This window comes from Panthera pardus, unplaced genomic scaffold (assembly GCF_024362965.1).
Source record: "Panthera pardus isolate Hobbes unplaced genomic scaffold, ASM2436296v1 HiC_scaffold_1, whole genome shotgun sequence".
Lineage (NCBI taxonomy): Eukaryota > Metazoa > Chordata > Mammalia > Carnivora > Felidae > Panthera > Panthera pardus.
Window position 1 is genome coordinate 55,125,968 of NW_026526654.1, and position 13,608 is coordinate 55,139,575.

Consider the following 13,608-nt stretch of genomic DNA (forward strand, 5'->3'; position numbering starts at 1 on the left):
TTTTCGGATGTGTTGGCTGCGGCCCCGGCAGCAGCAGTTGGGCTGAGCTGGGCCGGCACGGCTGGCGGCGGAACCGGGAAGGCTAATCCGCCGCAGATTCCCGCGCTCACGGCTTGTGGCTTGCATTTCAGCCGCCTTCTTTCCGTCCCCGAGAGCTGCGCAGAAAGATGGATCGGCACCGGCCTCGGCTGCACCACCCGAAGCAGGGCTCGGCCGCCGGGGCCCCCTACCCCTCCTCAGCCTCGCTCCGTAGCTGCCGGGAAAGCAAGATGCCGGGCCGGAAGGGCCCTCAGCACCCTCCGCCCAGCGGCGCGGAGGAACCTGGAGAGAAACGCCCCAAGTTTGTAAGTTTCGCCTGGAGTTTTGGTGGGGCAGCTCCTGCAGGGCCGAAGGGCTGCGGCTCAGGTCCCAGGATCCTTCAATTTCATGAAACTCTGACTTGGCTGACAGCCGAGTGGGTGGGTGGGTCCACGGTGTAAACGGGAATGGGTCGGGGGCTACATTTTGTTCTAGATTGCTAGAGCTTCCAGTCTCCTAATAGATTTACGACGACAGGGTCCAGTTCTGTTTGGACCCACTGCCAAATACACTCACTGGTCACTGTGTTGCCCCACATTTGTTCTGGCTGACATGAAAAGCAGTTCAAATGTGAATGTATTGACGTCACCTAGGTGAACCTTGCATTTTTTTGAGTCGAACTTCTCCCCACCCTTCTGGCTTCCGAGGGTATGAGACATAGCAAAGTGAACTTTTAGGGGGTAGTATTTCTTTTTCTGCTGTAATTTTCCAAGGAGAAACAACAGGTTTTAAAACTTGGCGGGCTATGTAGTCACTGCTAAGGAATGTTTTGTTTATATTGGAAAGAAACTCGCTATTCTGGTTGCTTCTCTTACTCACTTTAACACCCAAGGGAGATGTCATGATCAGCGGTTTGTGAATCTTTTTGTTGGTGTCCACTAGTGAAAGAATAGGCAGTGATGACTGCTTTGTAAAAATGTGTGTAAATAAATCACAGAAGGTTAATAGATTTGGGATAAATCTAACAATTGAGAATTTAATATTTGACCCCTCCATTTAATTAGGAATATGGAGTTATGGAATATAACTTTTTCAGTTTTAGGCACAGTTATACAACACAGCATGTGCCTTCTGTGAACAAATAAATCTCGTTAGGAATTTAAGTCAGGATACATACCTTAAGGGAATAGACATTTGTGGAGCAGGAGTGAGTTGCTAACAATTAAAAGTAATGGTTGAATAAAACTGGGAGCAGAGCTATGAGATGTATCAGAATACTGAAAATGAGGGACAACATGGATTAATTTTTCTAAATTAAGTAGCAAGAGGGCCATAGGACTGGCAGAATTTGCAGGAGGGTCAACTATGTTGTTGATTGTTTTGTTGGTAGAGTTGAGGAACAAATAGGATGGAGTTAAATTGGCGAGGCAGGATTCTAGCCAATATGAGAAGAATCCTGGGGCAATGACTTTTCTTCCTTTTAGAGTCTTTTGTTTGGGTTAATGATGCCATTCCATTTTGTTTCTTCTATGCTCCAGAATACATGAGGTATTTTGGATTTTCGGTGACTTCCAGCAAGGAGGTTATGAAAACAGAAGTGAAATAATTAATATTTAGGTTTAGTTTCATTGAAGGATGTATCTACATGATTTGGATTCTAGCTCTTCTCTAGCTCTAGTTTTTCATTTCTTAAGTATGTTGTTTTTATATTTTTTAAATTTTTATTTATTTTTGAGAGAGAGACAGAGCGTGAGCGGGGAGGAGAAAGAGGAGGAGACACAAAATCTGAAGTAGGCTCCAAGCTGTCCACGCAGCTCGCAGCTCGAACTCAAATACAATGAGATCATGACCTGAGCCAAAGTCAGACCCTTAACTGACTGAGCCACCCAGGTGCCACTCTTAAGTATGCTAAAAGGGTTATTGTAAAGATGAAAAGACCTCTAAAAACAATACTTTGAAGCTTTAAAGTTAATAAACATATCTAAAAATACAGTGTTTGTTTTTATTTTTTATTTTTTTTAATGTTTATTTATTTTTAACGTTTATTTATTTTTGAGATAGAGAGAGAGCATGAATGGGGGAGGGTCAGAGAGAGAGGGAGACACAGAATCCGAAACAGGCTCCAGGCTCTGAGCTGTCAGCACAGAGCCCGACGCGGGGCTTGAACTCACATACCGCAAGATCATGACCTGAGCCGAAGTCGGATGCTTAACCGACTGAGCCACCCAGGCGCCCTAATGTTTATTTATTTTTGAGAGGGAGAGAGAGCACATGAGTGAGAGGGGGACAGAGGATCCAAAGCAGCCTCTGTGCTGAGCCACCCAGATGCACCCAGTGTTTGTTTTTAGATAGGAGTCTGATTTGAATCATGTCTTCATAATTAATTTAGAGGTAATTTGGACTGTTTGTAATCCCTGAAACTAATTTAGATACTTATAGTTTCTTTAGCTATATTTTCCATTTCACTAATTCTGTTATCAGAGATAACTTGCTTGGAATATTTAACTTGCTTGGATATTTAATTTAACTTGCTTGGAATATTTAAGTTTAGCAATTACAGTTGCCTGTTGAACAACATGGGTTTAAACTGCACAGGTCAACTTAATGCATGGATTTATTACAGTACAGTACAGTAAATCTGTTTTTTCTTACTATTTTCTTAATAACATTTTCTTTTCTCTAGCTTTGTTTAGGAATACAGTATATAATATAACATACGAAATATGCCTTAATTGGTTATCAGTAAGGCTTCCAGTCAACAGAAGGCTATTGGTAGTTAAGTTTTTCGGGAGTCACAAGTTATACATGAATTTTTGGCTGTGTGAGGACTAGCGCTTCTAACCGCCGTGTTGATCAAAGTCATTTGCTATGTGACTCTTTTTATTCTTTATTTGATAGTTCTGTTATGTGCACTTTTTGGACTATCTACATTGATTGCACCTGATGGCTTACTACTCTCTCTTCCCATGCTTGTAAGCTCATTGCTTTATCTTAGCCTATCTTCCAAGAGGCATTATGGGCGATGCTTTTCTCAGAGTGCCACTGATTTGGGAGGGGGCTTTAACAACCCTAACTCTGTTCCTGGCCTGTGTCTCAGTATGCCAGGCTGAAGGCTGCCTTCTGAGTAGCTCTTCCCAGTCAACCTATTTCACACCTGTTCTCAGTCTCACCCTAGTAACTCTTGTTTTGAGGATGGAGACCATCCTTCCTCATGAGATCTTAGCAATGCCTCTACAAGTGACTGTTCTGTAGTTCAGTTTGCTGTACTACTAGATGTCAAGGCACTTCTTGGCTTTTGCTTGAGTTGCTGGGGGCAGCTGCTTTTGACTGGAACAAGCAACAGAGTTTGGTGATACGACAGGAAAAGCGATAATGTAGGTGTTTGGCACATTCCACAAAGCTGCAAGCTGGTAGTAGAACTGAGTGGTAAATTGGCCACTTGCTCTGTTCTTGGGTTGGAAGGCATGAGCTCTGGGGCCCACTGAAATCTTGGTTTACTTTAAGCCCTGGTAAAGCAGACCAGTCCTTGTTTTCTACTGTGTGTTTAGTCGCGAGTGTCAAGGTACTGTTGCCTTGTGTATAAAAGTTTGTAGTATAGAATTTCTCCCCATAGATCTGTGTAAACAGAAATTCATCTGTTGTGAGTGTAGGACAGTTTGGCCACACAAGAAATCCACTACTTTGGGGCTGCTTGTGAACTAACCAACTTGATTTCAGTAGAAAATATGGTAAGCAGTGAGTATTGAGATGCTGAGGCTAGTAACTGGGGACAGGATGAAACCATAGGAGATTGGCAGGCCAAGGCAGGTACCTGGATGAAGGCTTTGTGAAGGTAGATGGAGTTCAGTAGGATCATGAAATTTTGTCCTGCCGGAGGTCACACTCATAGTACCTGAGCCTGAGTCCTGTTTCCCTTGTAGAACAGAACAAAACAGTTGCCCTACTTGACGCTGGGCGCTTCAGTCCTACTCTTACGAACACACAGTGCACAAGGTGGTGGCCCCCATATCTGTGTTGAGAGCAGGATGTGTGGCTTCTGGAGAAGCCGTGGGTCAATGTTTTGATAGGAGGCCTGTATGTTTGGTGGTCCCAGTTGGCAGAGTGACTCTTCTTTTTAATTAGGAATATCCTTTAAGAGTTGTTACAGACTTTGGTGTAAATCTTGCATCTAATCTTATACTTTCCATTGAACAGATTGTTCATTATTGTTTAATTATGTCATTACTGTACCTTCAATTTTGGTTGTGAGAGATATTTCACCCTGTTCAGTAATATATATGTGTCTACCATTTTGGACATCATTACTAATAACAATTACTTTAATAAATGAACGAAGCTCTGTTCTAGGTACCATACGTGTGTGTGTATATATATATACATATATATGCACCATATATATGTATATCAACTCCTTTAACCCTTACAACAACCCTATGAGGTGTGTGGTATTATTAGTCTTGTTTGCTGGATGGAAAAAGCAAAATGCAGAGGTTGAATTGCCTTAGGTCACACAACTGCCTGTTGCTGAGGACAGGATTTGAACCTTGGCAAGCTGTCTCCTACATTCTTAGTCACTGTCCTGTATTGCTCTTCTGTGCTGTTGGGAATTTTAACCTTTACTACTTGTCTCACTCAAGAGCCATTAAAAATAGTAATACCTTTAATGAGTACAGAATTAGTGATTTCCTGATCACGGGCAGGTTGTGAGGTGGCAGGAGGAATCCAGTGGAAGAACTATTATTTGTTGTACTGGGAACTTGAGTGGAACTGAAATTGGAGTAGGCATGATGGGATTAGTGCATGGCCACCTCTTGGCTTTGGGTTCATTTGGAGGCAGCTGTGGCAGGCTGAAAAATAACCCCCCCCCCCCCCCCCCCAGAAGATAACCAGGTCTTAATCCCTGAAACCTGTGAATGTTGCCTGACATTGCAACAAAAAGATTTTTAAATTAAGGGTTTTAAAATGGGGAGATTACTCTGGATTACCGGGCTGGGCCCTACATGCAAACAAACATAGGTGTCCTTGTAAGAGGGAGGCAGGCGGAAATTTGACTACAGAAGAGGAGAATGTGATGTGACTCAAAGGCAGAGGTTAGTGGTGCAGCCACAAGCCAGCGAATGCTGTCAGCCCTAAGAAACCAGAAGAAGAAAAGAACTGGTTTCCTCTAGAGCTTCCGAGGGAGAGCGGTACTGCTAACACCTTGGTTGGAGCCCAGTGAAACTGATTTCTGACTTCAGGCTTCCAGCACTGAGAGAATACATTTTTGTTCTGAGCCATTAAGTTTGTAGGAATTTGTTTTGGCAGCCACAGGAAATGAACACAACAGGTGTAGTTATGAGGGTGACCATGTTAAAAGGTTTGGTTTACCAGTTCATCCATGTGTATTTTAGGAGAACTGTCAGATTGACCTAAATGTCTTCCTTTTGGTAACATTTTCTTTTGGACCATGATTTGGGGGGATGTAAGATAACAGTTTGGTCCTCTGGAACAGCAGCTAGAACTTGATTCCAACTTGTTCTGCTGCCTCATTTTCGAAGTTGCTAGAAAGCTGAGAAAAATGTGGAATTATTTTTGTGTGCCTTTTGAATTTATTTCTTCATTGTGTCCTCAGCTAAAGTGATACTTTCAGTTGTATTAGAGTTAAATTGTCAAGAATCGGAGGCAGTGTTCTTATTTGGGCACTTGAGTGTTATGTCAAAATTCCAGCTAACCCATCTGACACTGAAACCTTCATAAGGTAAGATCATTTATTTTCTTCAGGCCAGTCTTTTAAGTAAATTGCCTGAATTGTCCCAGACTTTTGTTTTTTTCCTGACAGAGGAAAAGAAGTTTTCTCTGTTGGTTAATATATAATTTATCAAAAGCTACCAAAATATATAAAGTGGCTTTTGGGAGTATGTTTAGCTGCTGAAAATAGATGATATATGGTAGTTATTACTTCTGGATCACTCTGGATCTTTTTTTTTTTTTTTTTTTTTTGTGGGTAAAAAGGGGTGGGAGTAGGGATAATTGTCTCAGATTTAGAGCAAGGCTTAATTGCTTTTTTTCAAAGACTCATGTCTTTAATTACGAAGCAAGCAAACTGACATACATTTATTACACTGTGAAACCTTGCATCTCATCTAGTCTGTCTTGTAGCAATTGCTTCTGAACAGATGTTACCTGAAACACCTTTGTGCAGTTGGTAGAATGCTAAAATTTGTCATGCTTTTATTATTGTTGTCGTGAATTAACTCTACTTTATGGCATAACTTTATTGCTGTGTCCTAGAATCTTTATATATTTATTGCCTTATAAATTGGATTTAAAATTGGCTTTTTATATAGAATGTAAATTAACATGTGTATAACTTGTTTATGCTTGCAGAATAATACAAGACAAAACTGCTATGTATTATCCGAATGTAATTGTCTTTAACTCAGCACATAGTATCCTCCAAGCTAGGCATGTCGTGAACGCCACAGAATATGCTTACTGTCACACTCTGCTTGTTTATCCCAGAAACTAATTTGACTTTTAGGTCTATAAAATATAGATTAAGCGTAACCTTTTACTTCATGGGATATTAAGGATCAAAGCATGAGCTTTCTTTGAACAGGATCTACAAAGGTAACTTTTCTCGAAGTAGCAGCAGGGTGGCATTGAAATACCTTCCCGTCGGGAGTAATTTTCTCAAATAGCAAATCAAATAATCGTTATTAACTTAGGGGAGGATTTGAGAGTTTCAATAAGTTAAGTTTTGGTGCTGGAATATTTCAGTTACTAGCTAATTAATGAAAACTGTTCGGAAATGCTTGTCATAGATTTGATTCTTCAAAAAGATCCACTGCTATCCTTTTGTACAGCTTTTTATAGAAAAGGCACCGTGAATAGCATTTATGAGCAGGGACCCGGACCGCTTTTAGAGTTTGGATCCTAGCTGTATGATGCATTACTTGGGCAAGTTACTTCTCTCTATGCCTCCGTCGCCTCAGGTGCAAAATGGGATTGTTGGGAGGATTAAAGGTTACTGCCTGATGGACCTAGAATAGTACCTGGCTCAATGTAACTGCTACGCAAATATTTGCCGTTTATAGGATTGTTGCTGCTGTCATCGTTAGCAGTACTAGCAGTAGTACAATCTTTTTCTAGATCGTAGGGCGTTGGGGATATTACGCTGGATATTTGAATTACTTTCCTATGCTGGAAACTCCTAACGGGGTCAGGCTTTTTCCTCATAGTGTGGTGGAGGCGGAGTCGTCCCATTCTCAGTTCTTATCCCGGCATGCCAGGTGCCATTCGGGTTGATGCAGACTTCTGATTGTGATGGCTGAATGGTCAGAGCAAATTGCTGAAGCTTTCGGAGGGGAGGGGGTTATGGTTTTATGTGTAAAATGCGGATCATGAAACTCTGACATCTGCATGCAGATGAAACTTAGAAAAGAAACCTACAAAGGAAACAACCTCAAATTTAGAAAAAAATCCTTGTGCTACTCCAATGTGGACTTGAATGATAATAAAAATAATGTTGCTTATATATGTATAGATATAAAACTAAAAATATAACTCCTTATGCTTATGGCGCTTTTACAACTATAAAACTCAAACAGATTTACATATAAAACCAAAAACAAAACTATAAAACCAATAAAATTCAAATGAACAACAACATTAATTTAATGTGATTGATGATGATGTTTCGCTGAAATTAAGTCATCAGTGTTGGATTTAATAGTGGAAAGATATGTGTATGGCTTGCTGTTTTCCTTTTTGCCTGCTAGAGTCTTGGATGGAAATGGAATCCCAGAGGCTGAGGAAGCAAAGTACAGTGATAAATCCAAAGACTCAGCCCCACACTGAGTAGAGACCTGTCGTCTGACATCACTGTCTCTTTCACAAGATCTTAACTTGAGGCTCCGAGTGAAATGGTGAACTCTTATAAACTTGTTTATGATAAAAAAAATACATAAATCAAAAAAAAAATAGAGCCATATGTACATATTTTCTAGTAAGTTGTATGAAGCTGTTGAAACAGGGCAGAAAGAATCGGACCCAAGCCCACCAGCATCTATATTCGTTTTTCTCTTGAAATTTAACTTGCCATAGCTCTAAGTATGTGGTTCCTTGAATAGTGTCATTTTGGAGTTATGGACAACTTAATTCCTCCTATGTAGGGGAGATTGTGAAAACCTATGTAGCATGATTGATGTTGTTTGGCTTCTTCTATTGCCCTGTGGTAGTACACGCACATAGCAGTGTGGGTACCAGAAGTGCCTGGTGGAAGGAGCATGGTCGTTGAGTGGCCATTCAGATTGTCCAGATTATGCTTCTTTTACTTCAAATGTTTAAGATAATCTTGGAAGAATACAAAATTTAAAAAGTCTAATGGACCTGGAGAGTCTGTGAAGAGAACTGTAGACCTTGGCTTGAGGAATCCAAGAGCTGACGTAAGTCAAGAAGTTAGAGTACTTGAACCAGGCCAAGGTTTTTGTACCTTTAGTTTTTCACTAGTGATGAGCTAGAAGTAACTAGTAAATGTTTATCAGTTGTGAAGGATGTTTACAATATGCTTCATAACAGTTTACTTCTCTTTTTTTAAATGTTTATTTTTCAGAGAGAGAGAGAGAGAGAGAGAGAGCGCCTGTGTGAGACAGAGAGCATACAAGCGGGAGAGGGGCAGAGAGAGGGGGACAGAGGATCCAAAGCCGGATCCCTACTGTCAGCAAAAAGCCTGATGCAGGCTCCAACTCATGAACCCTGAGATCATGACTGAGCCAAAGTCGGATGCTTAACTGACTGAGCTACCCAGGTGCCCCAAAACAGTTTACTTCTAAATAATTTACTGAGGGTAAAAAAAAAAAAAAAAAAAAAAAAAAAATATATATATATATATATATATATATACACATATATATATATATTTTAACTTCAAAGGAAATGTTTACTCTCAATAATATATATATGTAGTCATATAATAATACAATATATTACAATACAATACAATATTACAATACAATATAGATTCATATAATAATATATATATAAAATCATACAAAAGAGGTATATAGAACATGATGTACTCTCCAATAAGCTTCAGAAATGAAACTATATAAATCCTATTAAAATGTCTGTTTTCTCCCTTCCTATCAATATCTCCTTGTAATCTTTGCTCTTTATTTTCTTGAGGTAAAGGGCTTATAGGCCTTTTTGTTTATTTCATGAGGGACCTTCATGGGTTAAAGATGGCTAAATACCTGTTCAACTCTCCAAGGATATTATTGCTAATTCTAGGTTATTCTGGAAGTTAAAAAAGAAAAGTACATGCTTCTTTTGGAGTTATGATGTAGAATTTCTTGAAACTCTTAGTAAGATACATGGGTTAGTCTAATTGTAAGATCCATAATAGTGCATTTATAAGGCTTATTTTATTATAAAGTATCTTCCCAGGATGTGGGAGTTTATCCTGTAATTGCTGCATTTTTCTGAGGTGGGTTGTTTATTTGGGCATCATAAAATGAAACTATGCAGCATTCAGTTTTTAACTAGGATTTACGAATTGGTGACATTAATTATGGACTGTTCTGTAGTATTAAATTGTTTTGTGGATCAAATCCTTGGGTAGAATGCAATTTATAAGGACAATTATAATTCATTTCTAATGAAAAATTTGACAGTCTGAGAAATGAACATGAAAAACAGAATGCATTTAATCTGCAAATCAGAAATTCAATGTGACAGTTTCATCTCTTCGTAGAAGATGATGGTCTCCAATTAGCACCATGCTCTAACTTCAGTCAGCCTCTCTTCTGAGGGTATTATTTTGCTGTTATTGATATGTTATCTTGAATCTGCTTTCATTTACTTTACGCATGTGTTTGTGAGCTTTTGGAAGTCACTCTTCCTCTCTGTAATGCTTGGCATAGGCTTGAGCTTACTCCAGTAGGTTTGTGATGCTTTGCTAATTGGAAATCTATGCAGAACTACTCTTGTAACCTTACACCACCTGGTTCATTAATCTAGTCATGATTAACTCAAATTGAAATGTTATTGATATACCCTAAATGTCTATTTCTTTTTATAAAAGATTTCAGTGGTGGTGGGCAAGGGCAGGTAAAGGTTACCAGAAACAAATCTGGGTCATTGGAGAACTGGGCCTGCCAATTTGGGCTCCTTTGGGGGCCTGGCAATGTGGCTTTAGAGCCCTATGGTGGTAAAAAGGGCTCAGGATGGATTCACTGGATTCAAATATGGCTGTGTATCCTTGGGCAAATTAATTAGCTTCTGTGCCTCAGTTTTCCTATCTGTGAAATGGATTAGATGATGACAGTATGTCCACTTACAGATTGTTGTAAGGATTGCTTGAGGTAATGCGTGTTACAGTAGTTTGGGCACAGTGCCTAGCAGTTAATACATGACAGCTATTATGAGTTTTACTCTTTTGATTTTTTCTCAGATACCAAAGTAGGGGAATCTCATCTGTAGGACTGAATTCTCTAGGGCTGGTCATTTTGAAGGACATGTGGCAGGATGTCAGTTATCAGCAGCATTTTGACCATTCTTTTTAGCTTCTCACCTCCCTTTTTCCCTACGCTCCTGTTGGACACCTGCTTTGTGTCCAGAGACCCAACTTGACCTTAATTGTGGTGGGGAACACACCAGGAGGTTTGGGTCCTGGACATATCCCCCCCACCCCCTTTCTGTTTCATCTAGATCTCCAGCCCCATGACCTTGCCTCTCTTTCTTTCTCTGTCAGCTTCCCGCTGACATTTGCTCCACACTGTAGCCACACTCCTTAAAAGTAACCCTGGACCTCCTTTTGAACTAGGATGCCTTCACATTCCTTGCCTCCTCAAACCCGAGGTAGGGTAGAATGTAAATAAATAATAAGGCCTCTGACTTCCTTGTTCTGTGCCTCAGATCTCCAAGCCTAGAGCAACCTGACAGGCTCTCTGTGTCTTCACTGGGCCGCTGCATCAGGGTGGAAACCTTCCCAGCTCTGTGAACTGATTCCCTAACATTCAGTGTCTCTGGGCCCCGTTGATTAGCTGGGTCCTGAAAGCTGCTCAATAATCATCATCATCACAATAGCTACATTTATTCAGCTCTCACAGTGGGCTGGGCACGATTTTAATCACTTAATCCTAATTCACTGCTTTGAAGTGGGCACTCTCAGCACCCTTGTGTTGGACCTGATGGAACTGAGGCACAGGAGGAGGGCTCTGGGGACTTTCCTGAGGTGCCACAGCTGGGAATAGGGAGCGATGGATATCGGCACACACAGTCTAACTCCAGAGTCCTGGCTTTGAACTAGCTCTTTGGTTACCTTCTTTTCCATTTCTCTTGATTTTTATGCTAAACCATTATCATCACTCTCTTTCCCTTCACTATGGGCCTGATCCTTTTTTTGTTGTAAATAGTTTTTTTAAACTGAAAAAGTAGTGTGTGCACTTCTTAAAAAGCCCATGAATTTAAGATTACAGAGTGAGATTCACTGAGACTTCCTTACATCCCAGGCGACCAATTCAGCTTTTTCCCGTACAGAGGCCACGGTGACTTCTATTATTTTCTTTTGTATCCTTTAATGATATTCTGTGTGTGTGTGTAAAATACCCACTTGTATCCACACGGGAACATTCCACAGCGTTCTCTTAAAAGATCTTAGAGATGGTTACCCCTGACTCTTAGCACTCACCTTGACACCCTCTTCAGAGAGAAAATAAAGGACATTTTGCTTGAACTTGCTCAATTTCCTGCTGTCTGCACCTGTAATCTTCTATATCTGCAACTCTTCCTCCTCTCCCCTCCAATATCCACAGAAGAAATGTCTGTGTTCCTGTTCAAGGTTAATCCCTTTACCACCGTTCTTGCCCCAGTCCTGTTCCGTTAGGTATGTTTCACTCCTTAGAGGTTGCATTCTCTAAGAATGTTCCAGCGTCTTCCATTATAAAAGAAAAAGCAGAAGCAAAACCAAACAGCCTCCCTCTCCAACTTTCCCTTGACCTCTTTTCCCCTGCCGAATACGATCGATGCTCTGCTTCCTTCCCTTGTTGCCAAATTCTGTCAATTAGTTCTTTTCATTTGTTCAGTAAATATTTGAATGTTCTTTATACCGTATGGCACAGGTAGTTACAATTTATTCCTTGACTTTAAAAGGCTAATATTCAGTCTGGTATGAAGAGAAGTGTGAACCAATGGGGGAAGTGTTATTGAGGAGTCCATTTTGTGTAATCTTGAAGGACTCAGGCTCTGAAATTCACCTGAGTTTGAATCCTGGCTCTGTATTTGATAGCCGTGTGACCTTGGAAAATTACTGTGTTTTTCTCTGTTTGTTTCTTCATCTATAAAATGGGAACATTGGTACCTATGTTATATATTAGATATGATTCAGTGTGTTAGAATGGGGGTTAACACATAAGTACTAAACAGCTCTTACCTTTTTCTACTATTATGATGGCATTGGCAAAGGGTGGAGAGCGCTCATTGAGGAAGGAAGCCACCTCCCATTGGTTTCTCAACCTTGCCTTTGCTTCTGTTCATTCCACTAAAATTGCTTTGGCAGATCGACAATTGCCAACTTGGTGGCTGATTTTTCAAATTTCATCTTCTTCACACTATTAGCACTGATAATGCTGATTATCTGTCTCTTCTGATCTTTGCTCATCACTCCTTGCACCCTTTTATTTTCATTTTTTTTAATGTTTATTTTTGAGAGAGAGCGCGGGAGAGCAAGCGCACAATCAGGCGAGGGGCAGAGAGATAGGGAGAGAGAGAGTCCCAAGTAGGCTCCACTCTCAGTGCAGAGCCCAGTGTGGGGCTCAATCCCATGAACTGTGAGATCATGACCTAAGCCTAAATCAAGAGTTGGATGCTTAACCCACTGAGCCACCCAGGTGTCCCCTTTGCACCCTTTTAAATTAGTGTTCTCAAGTACTGTCTCAGATCATCATCTTCCAGTTTATACCTCCTTTCAGCATGATCTTGTCCATTTCTTTAGCTTTTACTACTACTTAGATCAGTGTTTTTCAGAACTTTCTTTGATGATATAAATATTCTGTTCTGCTATGTCCAGTTTGCTAGTCACTAGCTCTATGAGCTGACTTTTTAATTTGGTTTAATTTGAATTAACTAGCCATGTGTAAACTAGTGGCCAATGACAAACTTTGACCTACATTCATTTTAAAGGGTCTGCCTGTGGTCTTCAGTGTCTTCTCCTATAAGTCAGACTGCCTACAGTGATGTGACGAGTTATTCCTGTTGGATAACATGCACATCTCATTCTGCAAAGACGATGTACTTTCATAGCCTCTGATGCCACCATTAGTGAAAGGTTTATGAGCAAAACAACATCAGCAATGACAGAAACAGGTGTGAGGTCACACCTGATAGAATGGTTGTCATCAAGAAGACGAGATAACAAGTGTTGGTGAGGATGTAGAGGGAACCCTTGTGCCCTGTTGTGGTCACTGTAAATTGGAGCCGCCACAATGGAAAACATTGTGGAGCCTCCTCAACAAATTGTAAATAGGACTATATAATTCAGCAGTCCCACAGGATATATATCCAAAGGAAATGAAATCAAGATCTCAAAGAGATATCTTCACTCCCACGTTT

The 13,608-nt window shown here is 40.4% G+C and overlaps 1 protein-coding gene across 5 annotated transcripts in view; it reads left to right on the top strand.

The window, feature by feature from the left end:
* Nucleotides 1–36: 36 nt before the first annotated feature.
* The window catches only part of DIAPH3 (diaphanous related formin 3), a 504,744-nt gene continuing 491,172 nt past the window's right edge, over nucleotides 37–13,608 (top strand). For 3 of the 5 annotated variants that reach the window (XM_053898954.1, XM_053898948.1, XM_053898961.1), the window contains exon 1: nucleotides 38–344. In XM_053898954.1, coding sequence (XP_053754929.1) covers nucleotides 168–344 — 177 coding nt within the window. In that variant the 5' untranslated portion in view covers nucleotides 38–167. Of the gene's footprint in view, nucleotides 345–13,608 lie in introns of all 5 variants that reach the window. The other 2 variants (XM_053898946.1, XM_053898962.1) reach the window with 1 other exon arrangement.